General features: G+C 37.2%; 8 protein-coding genes and 1 non-coding gene across 9 annotated transcripts; 4 read left to right on the top strand and 5 right to left on the bottom strand.

Annotated features, from left to right (window-relative positions):
- Positions 1 to 118: 118 nt before the first annotated feature.
- On the bottom strand, positions 119 to 1,366 carry SOMG_03573 (uncharacterized protein; the record flags this gene model as incomplete). The annotated part of the gene is made up of 1 exon (XM_056182363.1): positions 119 to 1,366. The coding sequence occupies one exon, from the start codon at positions 1,364 to 1,366 to the stop codon at positions 119 to 121; it is 1,248 nt and encodes a 415-aa protein (XP_056038320.1).
- A 1,104-nt stretch (positions 1,367 to 2,470) lies between these two features.
- On the bottom strand, positions 2,471 to 2,593 carry SOMG_10075. The gene has a single exon (XR_008803608.1). It is a non-coding gene; the product is annotated as a 5S ribosomal RNA (ribosomal RNA).
- A 1,168-nt stretch (positions 2,594 to 3,761) lies between these two features.
- SOMG_03572 (NADH-dependent glycolaldehyde/furfural/butyraldehyde/propylaldehydealdehyde reductase) lies at positions 3,762 to 4,649 on the bottom strand (the record flags this gene model as incomplete). The annotated part of the gene is made up of 1 exon (XM_056182362.1): positions 3,762 to 4,649. One exon carries the CDS (start codon positions 4,647 to 4,649, stop codon positions 3,762 to 3,764), a length of 888 nt encoding a protein of 295 aa, XP_056038319.1.
- Positions 4,650 to 5,887: 1,238 nt separating this feature from the next.
- SOMG_03571 (uncharacterized protein) lies at positions 5,888 to 6,274 on the top strand (the record flags this gene model as incomplete). Its single annotated transcript, XM_056182361.1, has 1 exon — positions 5,888 to 6,274. One exon carries the CDS (start codon positions 5,888 to 5,890, stop codon positions 6,272 to 6,274), a length of 387 nt encoding a protein of 128 aa, XP_056038318.1.
- A 368-nt stretch (positions 6,275 to 6,642) lies between these two features.
- SOMG_03570 (uncharacterized protein) lies at positions 6,643 to 6,895 on the bottom strand (the record flags this gene model as incomplete). The annotated part of the gene is made up of 2 exons (XM_056182360.1): positions 6,643 to 6,766; positions 6,795 to 6,895. The coding sequence occupies 2 exons, from the start codon at positions 6,893 to 6,895 to the stop codon at positions 6,643 to 6,645; spliced, it is 225 nt and encodes a 74-aa protein (XP_056038317.1).
- A 142-nt stretch (positions 6,896 to 7,037) lies between these two features.
- SOMG_03569 (uncharacterized protein) lies at positions 7,038 to 7,391 on the bottom strand (the record flags this gene model as incomplete). The annotated part of the gene is made up of 1 exon (XM_056182359.1): positions 7,038 to 7,391. The coding sequence occupies one exon, from the start codon at positions 7,389 to 7,391 to the stop codon at positions 7,038 to 7,040; it is 354 nt and encodes a 117-aa protein (XP_056038443.1).
- Positions 7,392 to 8,924: 1,533 nt separating this feature from the next.
- dbl6 (double strand break localizing protein Dbl6) lies at positions 8,925 to 10,111 on the top strand (the record flags this gene model as incomplete). The annotated part of the gene is made up of 2 exons (XM_056182358.1): positions 8,925 to 9,954; positions 10,074 to 10,111. 2 exons carry the CDS (start codon positions 8,925 to 8,927, stop codon positions 10,109 to 10,111), a joined length of 1,068 nt encoding a protein of 355 aa, XP_056038444.1.
- A 459-nt stretch (positions 10,112 to 10,570) lies between these two features.
- On the top strand, positions 10,571 to 11,180 carry tma22 (translation machinery associated protein-like protein Tma22; the record flags this gene model as incomplete). Its single annotated transcript, XM_056182357.1, has 2 exons — positions 10,571 to 10,639; positions 10,686 to 11,180. 2 exons carry the CDS (start codon positions 10,571 to 10,573, stop codon positions 11,178 to 11,180), a joined length of 564 nt encoding a protein of 187 aa, XP_056038445.1.
- A 633-nt stretch (positions 11,181 to 11,813) lies between these two features.
- vps10 (sorting receptor for vacuolar protein, Vps10) lies at positions 11,814 to 16,258 on the top strand (the record flags this gene model as incomplete). Its single annotated transcript, XM_056182356.1, has 2 exons — positions 11,814 to 11,987; positions 12,035 to 16,258. 2 exons carry the CDS (start codon positions 11,814 to 11,816, stop codon positions 16,256 to 16,258), a joined length of 4,398 nt encoding a protein of 1,465 aa, XP_056038446.1.
- Between the last annotated feature and the right edge of the window lie 189 nt (positions 16,259 to 16,447).

Below are 16,447 nucleotides of genomic sequence, written 5' to 3'. Positions count from 1 at the left end.
GGAAAAATATCATGATTGATCAATTGAGAAGGATTGAACATAAATTGTCAAGGCAATTATTATGTTTGAAATTAGCGAAAAATTGAATTCCTGTAAGCAAAAGATAGCTAAGAAATACTTAGATTTCCACACTTGCTGTGTAAGCAAGTTGCTCATTTTGGGAGGGATACCAAATATAGCAAGGAATGATGATTTCAACGATATAGCGAAGGAGCCAATACACGAAACCGTAATCACGGAAAATGCTGCCACCATAGCGGTCTACCGGATACGACAAGGAACAAAAAATAAAAACAGCAATGCAGTAAATCAGGGAACGTTTACAAACCTTCGCAGAGCATGCAGATTTGGTATTTAATTGATCCTGTTCCTTATAAAGTACAAAAATTGAGGACAACCAAACAACGTTAGAAACGGAGCTATTTAGCCATTCATTAAGAATTTCAACAGGTTCAATACCAATCGCTGCAGAAAGAATACTGAAGGAAAGCATGAAAGAGAACACACCGGCAATCATGAAAAAGAGCTTGGATTGAACAGGTCGCCAAACCCCGATACCAAAAGAGGCAAGTAAGAGGAGTAGACGACGAATAAAAACTTCAATTGGGTAATCGAATTCATTGTAGAGCATAGAGTCACAAATATCTACAGTGATACCAATCGCTATAGCAACAATATGTACTAATAACCCATACTGAATAGGCAGTACTTTTGCTGGTTGGGACAGGAGTGCGTAGATCCAAATACAAGCTGGGAGTAATAAGAAAGCTGTAGCAATTAATGGAGTGAAATCTAAGTCATCCCAGAAAGACCGCTCAGACGGGGGATACTCGGTAAAATCATAATCACTGTAGGAAACATAAGAACCAGCAGTAGAACCCAAGCTTGTCAACGGTCTCGTAGCAGTACAATAAAGACCCGAGTCATTTATCTTCACCCTAAAATTCTGGTAACTAGTATTGCGCGAAACTATACTGTTTACCACCGAACTTTTGTTGCAGTTGAATGCCCCAGTCAACTCATGTCGCTTCTCCGGAGAAATATAAAACGAAGTTTCAAATCTGTCTACATCAAACTGCGAAAATAGTTCAGAAAGAGATTCCGTTTCTCCTAAGGAGCCCAAAGCACACTCCGAATCCTTTGCATTAAAAAATGTCGTAGCCGTTGGATTTTCATCTCCAAAAGCATAATAAGAAACGTAAGCGTTTGTGTTATTGTTACGCACTTGTACATTTTCACATTCAATCCTAGTTTGATACCCTCCATGTTCAGGAATGTAGACACCAAATCGAGCACTACTCACCTGCAAGATGCAATAGAGAGAAACCAGCCATAACAGCCAACTTCTTCCTGGAAAAAGATCCATTTGAAATTTTTCTGGTTCTTATTTCGTTGTTGGTTCAAGGTAGAACAGAAAAAACATGCTGATCAGCTATAAGGTGGGGTTTGTACGCAATGGCAAGAAAGTTGGTTCCAAGGTCTAGACACTCTACCATAATCATCTCCCATATATTTGAAAGCGTAAAGCATTCCAAATCCACATGTGAATTTGAGTTTCTTTCCTTTTGCCTTGGAAGGATTCCTTTGATTACAAGCAAAAGAAATCACCAACATGTCGTTATCCAAAACATATCCAATAGGTTTTCGACCATTCCAAATAGTCATGTTTTCCATGAAATGGTTCTCCTTGAAGCAAGTGTTTCTTTATTTCCTTCAAGAAGAAGCCCGAATTTCAGAACAAGTAAACAACTATATTGCCGCAAATGTAAAGTATATGAACAGTTAGTCTTTTGCGTTTGTTAGTCTTCGTCTCTTTCAAAATGTTTGTTTTTGTATCTCACTTGATGAAAGCGTAATACTTAAATCGTACAGTAAGCTACCTAGAAGCTTTCTTCGCTTATAGAAATTCGTGCTGTGCTATAAGCGCTATTCGTTAGTACAAGAATTTTGCGAAAGGCTACTGGTTGCAAAAAGGGATTGGTTTTATAAATGGTTATTTATTGTACAGCGAGAACCTTTACTGTAATTCAAATTTGCTAATGAAATAAGTGTTGGTGCTATTGTCATTATAGGCTTTTCCGGTCCTTGGTATAATATACCAGTAATAGCTTTTTTCAATGTCGTTTTTGGTTAGAAGTTGGCCGCTTAGCTAAATGCGATTTCGTCTGCGATTCGCAAAATCAACAAAAACATAAGACACTCATATCCTTCATAGCAATGATTACTGATAAAATCCCTACAAATCAAGAAGAATAAGAGTCAAAAAGCAGCTTTCGTAGACGAAATTAACCTCAATGAAATCAAATGTAGCTGTTCAATGTACATGTCTATTGCCTATTCGTCGTTACTTACAAAGTAACGAATGCCAGTAAATTAAGGAAATCTCACCATTCTTTTCGAATGGATTGAAAAATACACATGTATAAAAGGAATTTCATCAAAATGAAGCTGAAAAAATGAAAAAGAATTCTACATCGCCCCGGATTCCCATGTTGTCTCCAACCGTAGTACTAACGAGGCGAGGCCCTCAGACGTTTTCACTTAACTGCAGTGATCGGACAGGAACTGGTGTTTTCGCCTAGGTGTGCCCGTAGAAGTTTAAGCGTATGTATGTTCAATTTTGACCAAATGATTAGCAATATTGGCCAACTCTCAAACTCGTACTGACTGTACCATCTGCGTTGCTTTCTTCTCAGAAACTTGTTTTATATGCTAGCGCTGGCTCTTTTTAAGTAACGTAGGAAATTTGCTTTCAAGCTAGGTCTTTTTTTTTTGGGGGGCATAAACCTGTATGAGTAGAAGGGTAAGGCTTTTTATTATTGAGTATGTTTATTTTTTGTTCAAAGTACTATATACACAGTATGCTCATGAGTAGTTTTCCATGCCATTTTGCAATGTAATAAAGGTTTTCAGTTTTACAATGGAAACCGCAAAAAAAGAAAGAATGTAAAAAACGACGAGTTCAGTTATATATAATCAAACTATTCAGCTTCTTGAAAAAAAAAGAAAAATAGGAACTTGAAAAAATACTTTGAAAATAGTCGAAAATAAAAACTGCTTACTGTCTATGGTTACAGCTAGCGATCGTTGGAGACAAGTTGGGAAGCCTGGCTTTTCTTTCTCTCCTATTTTCAGGCTTTCTTACTTTATATTTATTTTATACGATACGTACAATTCTACCCCTCGTTGCTCGAATGCTTGGAAAACATTGACTATAGTTTTTTTACTTGCTGTATAGCGGTGACACTACATGTGTAACAACATTCTACAAAAAAAGTACCATAAAAAATGTGCATTTTCGAGCCTCAGTTTATAAGAAACGAAAGGAAACATTAAGAGATGGATGATTTTTATGAACTGAAATGAAATGAACTATCGAAATGTTCATACAGATCCCACAAGTACTGATAAAAATTGACGAGGAAATTATTACAAATGAACAAAACCAATTTAGCAGTAGAATATTTTTATCACATTATATGTCTTAAATTATATCATGGTTGGCTGATGAACCCATACGGTTCCGAATAAAGACCATCATTCCCAAGGTCATGTAAACCAGCCCCAAAACGACAAACAAAAACGAACTACAATCAAGACTCAAGGCACAGAAGATTTTAGACTCTAAATTTTATGCTAGCACCACTATTACCCGAATGATCAGTCAATTCACCAACAAAAACAAAAAGTACATTTTCTTTCGGATGAACTAAATAAAATAAAGCTTTATTCCATACATCACTATCACATTAAAGAAATTTTTAAAAGTACGCATCACCGACCAGATCAGCCAAAAGTGTGGGATGCGAAGGCTTCCAGCCTAAGCGTTGCTGAGTCAAGGTGCTTGAAGTTGGATTATCAGAAGACAAAATTCTGGAAAGGAATCCAAAATGTTCGATAGCTTCTTCAGAAGATTTGGAGACGATAGGTAAATTAAGTCGTTTGCCAATCACGGTCGCAATATCTTTGGTCGGAATACCTTCATCGGCAACAGCATGAAAGATGGAACCAGGTGATCCTTTTTCAAGAGTCAATATAAATAAATTGGCAGCATCTTTTCTATGAACGGAAGGCCAACGATTTGTACCTTGGGCAATATAAGCAGATACACCCTTAGTTTTCGCCGTATTGATAAGCATTGGCACAAATGCATAATCGCCGGCTCCGTGAACGCTTGGTGGAAGGCGGACAACTGAGGAACGCACTCCTTGAGAAGCAAGTTTCAAAGTCATCATTTCTCCAAGGTGACGTGGGACTGATGGTTGAGGAACTTGGGTTACCTCTGTGCCTAACTTACCATTCAGAGGAAGCACTATAGTTCCAGAAGTTGTAACTAAGGGACGGCCAGATCCTTTAAGGGCTTCACCAATAGTTTCAATTGCACGAGAATCCGTGTTGCAAGCCTCTTGATACTTGCTAAAGTCATGAATAAAGGCCGTATGGATAACTCCATCAGAATGTGCTGCTCCACTCTTCAGACTATCTAAGTCCTCAATTGTGCCAAAATGAGGCGTACCTCCAGCAGCTTTGAGTTTTGCAGCATTTTCCTCTGAACGCACTAGACCAATTACTTCATGTCCGGCTGCAATAAGCTGTCTCACTACTTCAGAGCCAATAAATCCTGTTGCACCAGTAACAAACACACGCATAATTGCTTTTATCTCTACACTAGTAATGAAAGTTTTGGTAATGGTTCTTTATATACAAAAAGGTCTGTTTATCAAGACGTAGTGTATGACTAATAACATAGTGGGGCAACGATGATAAGTTTAGACAATCATCAGTTTATTCCTCCTGCTTGTGTAAGAGGGATTATCAAAAAATACAAGAAGAAAAAATGAATGAAGGAACTTACAAATCAACAAGTAAAAGCTTGTAAACTGTTATTATGCACTGTGTTGCCCGGAGTCTTCAACAGCCTATATTATTATGACTTTCTTAATGTTTGCAATCTCTTTTATCTTTATAACTCACTACATCGTCAGTCCTTCTCAAAAATTCCTTCAAGTAGTGTAGAAACAGAGATCTAACTTAAAACTTGGTCTTGGACATAGAAGCAGATCAGTTTAGTGTTCGTCAGGAATGAATATATCAATAAACTTTAAAAAAGTTTTATTTATTTTATAAACAGCTTCAGTTTTATAGTCGCGTCATAAACCATAAATACTCAGCCTGTTGAAGTTTCATGGCTGGTATTTTACAATTTATGTGTCAAGGTTTAGTAACATAAATTTACTTACATACATATCTCATTGATACTAAGAAGTCTAACCTATATAATCATAATCGTATAAACACAGACGTTTTTTCCACTGGGAATACAGCTTTCTATTACTAGCATAGATAGATGAAGAACTTTGGGACTGGACCATTTGATAGCTACAGCGGCAACACCAATCTCTAGAACCTGACGCAAGATAAATATATAAATAAGTGTGAATACTTTTACTGTTTAAAAGAAACCAGGGAATGGATACTTGCCATTGATAAGTACTATCTTTTCAGCCCAGCATAAACAACGTAAACAAACCGTTACTCTAGAATTAACATTGCTACCTCACAGAGGTAACTGGTAAAAATCCATTTGAAATGATATTTGCATATTTGCGCAAAGTAATATAGCGAAAGGCAGCAAAAGACAGCCTAAATGGGTTGGATGGCAGCTTCACCTGTACGGAACTCTAGTTTTTGCAATTGCGGTTTGGTTTCTCTTTCCTTGAATGGTTTAAGCGGATTTTTAGTTCACTTGATGCCGTGATTTGATTTAGGCGCTATTCTATGGAGCTTTATGCATAGTTGATTCTTCTATTACCTACTAGGGTAATTTTCGCTATCCACTGAGACCATCTCAGAGATAGTTGAAGTTATCGTTTTTTTTTTATTAACAATGAACGGAACAGAGAAAGAAATGCAGTTAGATGCTGCTAAACCAGCCGAATCTTCTTTGGCTTCTAATAGTTCAGACAGTTGTTTACCGAGATACAGCGATAATTTTTATCTAAACGATTTGGAGAAAGGTTGTTTATGTTTACGTCCGATCTTGGCTCCGGAATACTCTGAACAGAATCATGAAGAAGATTCCATGCTTAATTCTGTTAGTGTAAGTACTAAAGAATTGTTCAAATCAACAAATAAATATATGTTGTCGGCATTATGGTTGTTTATCTGTCCAGCAAAGATGGCTAGGATCCCACAGGCTGCTGAAAGAAAGGAAAAATCAATTTCTTCGACTGGTTTGGTTTTTTTTTTTGGTTCTATCACAGGCATTTCCTAGGTAAAAATTTCTCAAGTAGCTGATATATAATGATCCTAATGAAATACTCAGCACTCGTGAATGTACCGACTTGAAGGTCTAAACAGTTTGGTTTGTTCAGTAAATTTGGTGTGATGGGTTAGATCCTATGCACTTTCCGATAGTCAGGAAAGCAAAGACAAAGCGAGCACAATGTAGCCTTACTCTTTTGTTCAAAACCAGAAAAGAAAAGATTAGGTAAAACTGTTATGCTTTATTACGGGCGATAGTGAAGGTGATTCCTCCGTTTAGTTTAAGCTTGGTTTCTTACACTAAATAGATGACCTACATAGAGTAGACGATTAACAAATGGTATACTTAAATAAAGAGACCCAGGAATTCATCCACGTTTATTGACTCGTTGGAAAGTCAAAATTCATGAAGTTTTTCGAAAAAAGGTTAGCGGGATTCTGTCCAGGTGCTTCTGTGGAAAACTGGTCTATTTCTTTACCAAGTATAAGAGACTCCCAATCCCTGAATGTTAGAAATTAAGTCGATAAACCGGTCAATGATTTGCGGCACCTTAGAACAGCCGACCTTTGTTCTGGCATAATCACGAAATCTATGAACTATGTTCAAAGTATTTAATAAACCAATAGCCATGTTCACAGCAGCAGCAGCAAAACAGTAATAGGCCTAAGGGATTAAGGTCGACTCTGAACAAAAGTTTTGGAAAATGAAGCTGATCGAAAATGTAAGAAAGTTTAAAACTAGGCGGGTAGAATAAAGAATTGCATCAGCAAGTTTAGGTAAACACAATGTTCTGGTTGGGTTCCATAAACTTGGCAAGCAAAAACGGCTGGTAAATGATTTTGTTCACGAATGAATGAAGGACTTTGAGAAAGTTCATTTCAACGTTTTCTTTGTTATAATTTTGCAAAAAGCTCTGAAATTCCTGTAACACGTAAGAGTAAAAGAAATCAATACTTCTAGGAAAGCATTTGAGAATATCCGCGTCAGAGGTCAACTCAATGGTTTTAAAAAAGTATTCTTTCACTTCTCTTGCATCTAAATTGATGGAATTGAAATACTCTGGACAAAATTCAGATACATTTGGCAAGGAAAGAGATGTGGAAAAAACCGTTAATAAAAGTATCATTTCCTATGCACCCAACGATCGTACATCCCTAGAGTATTTCGCTAAGATGCTTTCTAGCCTTTTCTTTGGGACGACGTGCCGTATATTATCGAAAGAATAAAAAGTTTAAATCAGCAAGTATCCTAGCGACTTTGATGGGAGATAAAACAGTATATATAGCATCAATAGTACCTAGAATCGAAATGATTCCGCCATAGTGATTTCTACCAGAGAATTAGGTACATGCCTATGCTGTTTCATTCAATCAACGAGAGTCTTGAGCCTACAATGTCCAAGCTTTTCATTTGATAACGAAGTATAAAATCTGTAGTAAGATCTCTCGTTTACAGCACTAGAATCATATTCAGAAGTTTGGTCTAACGCGGTTACTTCATTTTACTTAACTGAAGCAGGAATTGCTCGCTCTGTATTCTTAAAAGTGCAAGAATCAGGCCGTCTCCTTATAATGCAACTTTTGCAAGGCGCCTTCTTTCGCATTTTACTTTTTTGCTTCGGCAAAAAAGTACATGATTTCACTTTTGAATTTCGATTTGCCTTTGGCTTTGTAGTTCGTGCTTTCAACACTTCGTATTAATTCATCACAAAAGCTTTTACCCTGATACAATTCATGCCAATTTCCTTTCCAAAAATACCAAAGCTTAATAAATAAAGAAATTAAACCTCTTATGAATCGCTGATGATACTCATTAAGCCAACATCTCGTTGCAACACTGTTAAAAAACCTGGTATGTGCTGTAATTTGCAGTTACAGAGTCTGATTCAAAGGGTGTATCTAGAGGAAGATGGTCTGTGATATTTTCCAGCAATACGAAAGAAATACGAAAGTAAGTATATTAACTAGTAATTAGTTAAAGCTTATGAATAAAAACCCACTTGGATTAAATAGAAATCACAGTGGTCTTTACAAAACTTGACACTCTGCTAGTAGGACGCTGTAGAAAGCTTCAGTGATTGATTCTTCTTTAATTTGGTACTTTTCTAAACTAATTGGCTACAATTAAGGGCTTGTTTATGCAAAGGTTTGAACTGACATATCTTTGCAAGCATGTGCTTTCAGCATTCTACAACTTCCCGAAGCCACAACAACTGATGATAGATGCAAAGAAAACTTGAAGTTTATATAACTCATTCCCCGTTTAATGGAACTATTCACTAAAACCCCATTGTTGGATGTTATAACAAAGTGTACAACATCAGTAGCAGTGGAATGTAAGCACTTCAAAGCTTTATAAGGACTTATAAAAGGTTGAAAGAAGCATAAAGGTTCTAATTTTATAAATATATCCTGTACGAAATTCGATTCTGCAAAATCATGCAACACATCCTTCTAAGACGATATATCACCACTCAGATCACCTAAGGTAGAGTAAATTTGCTACGTATAAATAGGCTACCCTAAACCATAACAGTACTTTTGAAGTTGAAAGTCGGTCGATTACGAAGGAGTTGGATATATAATAAAGAATGAGATTTAAATTTTCATATATATTGGAATTTACAAAAAATTAAGTAAATTAAGCACTCAATTCGAGTATGGGTTGGCCATCTCGTACAGTCAAAGGAGGCTCTTTCGAGGCTTCGAATTCGCACCTTAGCTTTTTTGCTTTAAACAGAGAGAAAAGTATGCGTTGCTCCAATCTTCATCAGAGCTTTACGGCATCTTCCCCAGACATATCTCCGTCTACGGTGCCATGTTGTATGAACTATCAAAATCAAAGCTTACCATTTGATATGTCGATGATGGACGAGGACACTATGAAGCCTGAATGTGATCGAGACGATGACATGGAGTCTTTTCCAACTCCTCAGAATCCTTTGTCGTCGACAAACGTATCTACTCCAGAGAGGAATGCTTCAGTGTTCTTAAAGTCCACGAACTGGAGCATTGCCAATGAAGTCCCAGGAAACTATAATCCTAAATATTTAAAGGAAACATATTCTGTTTCCCCGACGCGCAGAAGCTTAAAAACTTTATCACCAGGTCTCCGAAGAAAATCACTCCTTCCTAAACCGAAAATGTTTCAGCGTGTTGCAAATGCACTTTATGAGGAAGCTTCACCATGGGAAATCGAATTGCGGAACGAGTCAGAATTTGCTAGAATGACGGCGGGAAGTGTGCGTAGCTCAAACGCGAATATTTATAATCCTGTTCATTCATCAGCTCTTCTTCATTCAAGGGAAAAACCCCAAGAATTACCTAATATTCGGAAAGAAAAAGAAACTCCGGCAAGTCCTTCCGCAGTTGCAGAATCGCGGATTTCCGCAACTTCAATGGAAAAATCAAATACGTTCTTTTCACCGGCTGTAACTCAGACACCGAGAAAAAGGTCCTCGTGCAGCATGACAACTAATGGGTTAAATCTCCAGTCGCCAAAAAATGTATTTTCTTCGCCACAGCACAAAGAAAACGAGGTCGGTATTCATTCAAAAAAAAGGTTGCGCTTGAGTGAAGATTTCACGGATTTGCCTAAGAGAAGAGCTGTTTCTCCTTTTTTATATAAATTCGATGCGATAAAGTTTTCTCCTGTACACTCAGTAAAGGTTCGCTCTTTGCAAGTGAGAGGTACGTAATTCCAGGGACAGCGTATTTCGGAAAAGAAATGCAACAATTGTTTTGATACCTTTTTTCTTTATTTTTACCTTTTCTTCGTTTAATATACCTCAAAAAACACTAACATCTAGACACTCATGAAGTCCTTCGGAACTTGAAATTATGTTAGGCGAAAGCTTACATTGCTGTTTAGCAAATCGATTTGTATAATATTTACTTCTTTTTAAAATGTTTTAATATCTGTGTTTGTCCTTAATCCTTGTCTTATGGTCCATTCTTTTTGTTTATTTAATAATATTCTGCCGTTGCTCACGATTGTCGCGTACATCTCTGGCTTTGTGAATACTTTGTCTTTGTTTACCATATGTTTATGGATTTCTTCTATTTTCTTCTATTTTACTCTATCGTTTATTGTGATCCTAGTAATCAAAGTGAAAAAAAATAAAATCATACACAAAATAGGACAGATGAAAGTTTGTACTTTGAAAATATAAGCTTTTACTTATATATCTCTACTTCTTAATTAATATTCGTTTCTAGTTTTATATATTTAATTGACAAATGTAGAGTACTACATCCTTAAGTTGGTAGCAGGTACACTGCTGCACAAAACCAACATTCATAAAAAATGGCAGAGGTAGAGACACCTAAAATTACAAGCTTTTTGTATTGCGACGTCTGCACTTTACCAGTAGAGGTATGAAATTATTTAAAAAATGGCTGTTTTTAACTAACACTGAAAGTACTGTGAATTTAGCGGAACTCTGAAGAAATGCAAAGCATGGCTTAAATCTACTCATGAAGACGTTTACCAAAAGTTGTATTCGGATTCAGACTTAGCCTCTGAAACGAACAAAAACTTAAATGTTGCTGAAGAACCTATTGAAGGAGAAGAGTCTACAAAGTTGACAAAGGAAGAACGCAGGTTTGAGAGAGAAGAAGCAAAGAGAATGTCTTCCAAGGTTTACATAAAAACCATTGAGCGAACCAAGAGAAAGAGAGTAACCACCGTTCAAGGACTTGATGCGTTCAACATTGAAACCAAAAAGGCTGCAAAGATGCTCGCCAATAAATTCGCGACAGGTGCCAGTGTCACCAAAACTGCCGACAAGAAGGATGAAATTGTTATTCAAGGTGACTTAGGGTATGATATTTTCGATTATATCGCAGAGAAGTTTAAAGAGATCCCTGAAGACAACATCGTTGTCGTTGAAGATACCAAGTCTAAAAGGAAGTAAGCTTGTGGATTGTTAAACTTTGATAATCAAAAAGAAAGCTATAAACGACGTATAACCCAATCTAGCGCGTACTCACATCCCCTAAGTATTTTGTCACTTGGTGTTCACTTTTCATGGTTGGACTTTCGTTTAGTTAAACATGATAGTTGGTTCGGTCTGTTGAGTATGTCCGTGCTCTATTATTTCATTTCACTTATCAGAAAAATAGTTTTATGGAATATGAATAGACAGACCCAAAACAGTAGAGTAAGGTACTCTGCTTTCCAATTGGGTTCGCTTTATCTAATTTATATATACGATTGCTTTCTGTTCCAAGTGATATGAAGGCTTATTTTCATTTTATGGACAGAGCGATTCAACTTTTATGTCTTATGTACGCTAGATAATTTTCAAATCTCTTATATTTGAAATAGAACACTGTTTTGGTCAAGAAACTCGTATTTCCTTACGGGATTTGGGTCCATAGTACCTTTTAATTTTCTATATCTTTCTGTATTTTACAGTTTTTATTCTGCATTTATCCAAACGTATCCAGAGATTTACTATAGCAGCTCATTATATTACGAACACTAGTGAACTCCTTAATTAAAGCTAGAAAGCAGGATGTAAGCTAACTGCTACCAATAATCAAGAATGCGTTTAAAGACTAGAATGCCTCATATGGGGGGTACTCTACTTCCTATACTGAGTTGCATACTAGCGGTATCTTTATTGTTTTCAAGAATTACAGCTGCGCCTGCCGCGGAGATTACAGAGACTATTTTCGATGCCAATGTGAAAGATTTCATGACATTCGAGGATTCTAGCGTATGTTTTTTATTTCTTTGAGGAATTGAACTAATATCTATATTCAGAATGTCTTGTTTCTCGATCCAGATAATGGTGATCTTTACTTGTCAAATGACAATGGTGAAAATTGGCAAAAAGGTGATGTTCCCGACCAAAATTGCCATATTAAATCCCTTGTTAAGCATACTTATACAAGCTCACGTGTATTCGCATTGACGGACTGCAACTATGTTTACTATAGTTATGACAATGGCGATTCCTGGGATTATTTTCTATTACAGCATCAAGCAAATCCATCCCAAATTGCTTTCCATTTTCATGCAGGTAACCCAGACTATGTGATCTTTAATAACATGTACTGTTCCTCCTCGAACAACTGGGTTGGAAGGGTTTGTCGACCAGATATATACTATACCAATGATGGTTTTACTTCAGGGGCAAATTCAGCGCCAGTAGGCGTCTCATACTGTATCTTTTCACATTCAACAGAACTCATGGAAGTGGCTTCAGATGACCAAATAATATGTATATCTGAAACCCCACAGAAAGCATCTCACCCTCCCTTTAATAAACGTTTAATCTCTACTAATGACTGGTTTAATTCCTTAATTCCTATCCGACTTCATCATCTACTTGGTTCTGATGGCGTCTATGGAGTGCTTACTACCGGTTCTTTTATAATTACTGCATTATTGGATGCTGCCACCGGTAAGCTCTTCGTATATGTCTCTCAAGACGGAATTAACTGGCAAGAGACTCTGAAATTTCACAAAGGGTTTGAATTTGATGCTTTTACTATTCTACCCTCTACTGATTATGCTTTAGTAGTAGACAACTTGGACTCTCATCCTAATAACCCGACTGGTGTTTTGTATACACTTGATTTTGATTCAAGCACATTTGTTCTTCGGATGTCCGGTACAAACAGGTATCTAGATGGTTACGTTGACTTTACTCAAGTGAATAATGTTGACGGGCTGATGTTTGTGAATTCAGTAGACAATTTGAAAGAGGTAGACTCAAATCCAATGGCGGAAAAGCTGCTAAAGACATATGTTACTTTTAATGGTGGTAAATCATGGTCAACCTTGACTCCTCCTTCAGATGCTTGTGATGAAGATGATGACAATTGTTCATTAAACCTTTATATGGATCCTCGTTCTTCCTATGGAATGAAATTCTCTCCTTTTGCTCCTGGAGTTTTGCTGGCTTTGGGTTCGGCAACACCACATTTATCATATAAGGAAGAGATGTCGTTGTTTGTGTCCGAAGATGCTGGTCGTACATGGGCTTTAAGCCGATCTGGTTTCCAATTTTTTGCGATGTCTGGCTTCGGCTCTATCTTCTTTGCTTGCGAAGAAAAAGTAACTGACGAAGTATATTACTCCCTTAATCGTGGACGAACCTGGATAACTTTGAGTTTGGATAGACCCATTAAACCCCTCAGAGTCTACCCTTCTGTAGATCCTTATTCTGACATCTTTTACCTGGTCTCTGAAGCTGAAAATGATGGCTCGAAACGCCTAGTTTACTCATTAAACTTTGGAAAATTCCTGAAAGAATGTCGCTATAGTTCCCAGGAATCAGGAAAGAACGACTTTGAACTATGGTATACTAAATATGAAAAGGGGAAGCCAGCCTGTTCTGAAATGGGAAGAATCGAGTCATCCTGGAGAAAAAAGCGCGATGCTGTTTGCTCAGCACCGCGATCATTAAAGAAAGTTCATCATTCTTCAAAAGATTGCGAATGTGACGAGTCTAGCTACGAATGCAATACGCAGTTTTCTTCAAATGAAGATGGCACCTGTGAATTGCTACCTTTCGTTGGTAGTGTAATATGTGCTGCTGAAGACGTATCAAGCTTTGAAAAATATTCTTACCGACGTATCCCTGGTAACACCTGCACATCGAAGAAAAATGGTGATTTTGAGAAGCCCAAAAGCTTTAGTTGTGATGATTTCAATGTACCTGGACGTGAGCTTACTGCTAGTGTTCACGATTTCCCAGAAGAGCTAATTGATATAATTTACCTCGAAGGAACAGTCCCAGAAGAAAAAACATTTTTAATTGGTCTCTCTAAAAGTTCTTATGTTTACTTTAGTTCTGATAGCGGAAAAGCATGGAACAAATTTACTAGAGAGAAGTTTGTTGCAATTTATCCTGATTCCTATCAAAAGAACACGGTCTATCTGATCAATCATAGAAATGAGGTCTATTTTACGAATAATAGAGGTAGAAGCTTTTACAAGTTTAAAGCTCCTGCTTCTGTAAACCATAATGGAAAGTTATCGCTGATGTCTCATCCAACCCGTCCTTCCTGGTTGATGTTTACTGGTGAGTCTGGATGTGAGAATGGACCTTATTCTGAGACATGCCATGATGTTGTTTTTTATTCTCTGGACTATGGTGATAATTGGACTCAGTTATCTGATGAATATGAATACTGCTCTTGGATTCGTGGTGAAAACCTTTTAGTGGATGATTCTCTGATTTTTTGCCTTCGGACAAGTGAAGAGGATATATTTCAGAAGAATCTGTATGCGTCGACCGATTTTTTTGAAAATATCGAATATGAAATAATGGATAACGTTGTTGGTTTCATGATTGAAGATAAGTATGTCGTATTAGCCGTTCAGGATAATGAAGGAAGCTCCTTATCTCTTCAGGTTTCCATAGATGGATTAGATTTCGCATCCTGTGATTTCCCTGGTTATTTGAATGTTAATCCAAAACAGTCATACACCATCCTCGACTCCACAACTCATTCTTTGTTTATTCATGTTACTACTTCAGCTCGATTGGGATCCGAATGGGGTGATGTCCTTAAATCCAATTCAAACGGAACGTATTTTATGACTTCTTTAGAGAATGTAAATCGAGATTCCATCGGTTACGTCGATTTTGAACGTGTGGAAGGTATTCGTGGTGTTGCTTTGGCAAATATAGTTAGCAATGTTCATGAGCTGGGAGACGGAGGAGATAAAAAGCTTCATTCGCTGATAACTTTTAACGATGGCTTAGACTGGAAGCGTTTAGTTTTGGTTGACGGAGAAAAGATTTCGCCAAAATGTGGTAAGAGCTGTCATCTTAATCTTCATGGATATACCGAACGGAATCAGTTTTCAGATCCCACCTCGTCAAGTGCAGCCGTTGGTATTATGATAGGTGTTGGTAGTTTCTCGCCTTATTTACTTCCTTACGAGGAATCTCAAACCTTCATATCAAGAGACGCAGGAGTTTCATGGTATCGCATATTTGATTCTCCATACTTGTGGGCTTTCTTAGACAGCGGGTCACTAATCGTAGCTGTAGAGAGTATGACTCCGACAAATGTGATTCAATACTCCGTCGACGAAGGAAGAACTTGGAAGGAGTTTGTATTCTCAGATGAAGAGGAGGTGGTGGTGGATTTGAACACTAGACCTTCTGGTATAGGACACGAAATACTTTTGCTTACATCAGATGATGACAATTCCCCTACATCCTCAGTTTATATAGACTTCGATCCTTTATATCGAAGGGTTTGTGGTTTCGACTTTGAAGATTTTGATTCCGGCGAAGGTGATTTTGTTAAATGGGTTCCTACCGATCTAGAAGGAAAACAAATGTGTTTGCTTGGTCGGGTATCTTCATACTACAGAAAAAATCCTGAGAAGAAGTGTAAAATCGGATCCTCCCTTTCAATCAAAGAGGAATTAATAAGTCGTTGTCAGTGTACTAGAATGGATTTTGAATGTGATTATAATTTCCGCCGGATGAAGGAAGGTACTTGCGTTTTAGTTCATGGCCTGCAACCACCAAATACCGAAAGTGAACAATGTGCAGTTGACGATGCTGTTCAATGGAAAGAATCTACCGGGTATAAACGCACTCCGATGACTTTTTGTGAAGGTGGACTACCACTTGATTCTGGAAAAACTCATGCTTGTCCCGGTAAAGAAAAAGAATATGAAAAGTTGCATCCCAAACCCGGAAATTGGAGCATCATTTTTTCGGTTTCCATTTCAGTAATTTTAGCGGTTATTTTTGGTTATATATTTTATCGATACTCCCAGCAGTATTTAAAAGGAGCCATTCGACTTGGTGTTGACTCCGAAGGTGAGAGCCCTATTAATAGCAGCATATCTTTCACAAAGGGAATTTTCGCTTCTATTCCTATCTTTTTCTATGCCCTTTATCAAAGTATACGCTCCATCTTTTATAGACCGGCTTCATTAGCTCCTGATAATGAAAATGCGGCCTTCCTAGAAAATTATGAAATTGATGATGAAGGCGACGACAACATTTGAATTAATGGCATGTTCTATATGTGTTTATTCGCCGGTAATAATGTACCGTGAATGCTATTCCTGTACAGATTAAAAATAAAGACCTCCTCTTATATGTTCAAATTTATTGACATGAGATTAATTATATACTATTTATTTACCGCTATCTTTGTAAATTTTATACAGCTAATCATTATAAGTAAATTTGTT

The sequence above is a fragment of the Schizosaccharomyces osmophilus genome, chromosome 2, assembly GCF_027921745.1.
Source record: "Schizosaccharomyces osmophilus chromosome 2, complete sequence".
In the NCBI taxonomy this organism is placed as follows: domain Eukaryota; kingdom Fungi; phylum Ascomycota; class Schizosaccharomycetes; order Schizosaccharomycetales; family Schizosaccharomycetaceae; genus Schizosaccharomyces; species Schizosaccharomyces osmophilus.
This window is presented reverse-complemented; position numbering and strand designations above follow the sequence as displayed.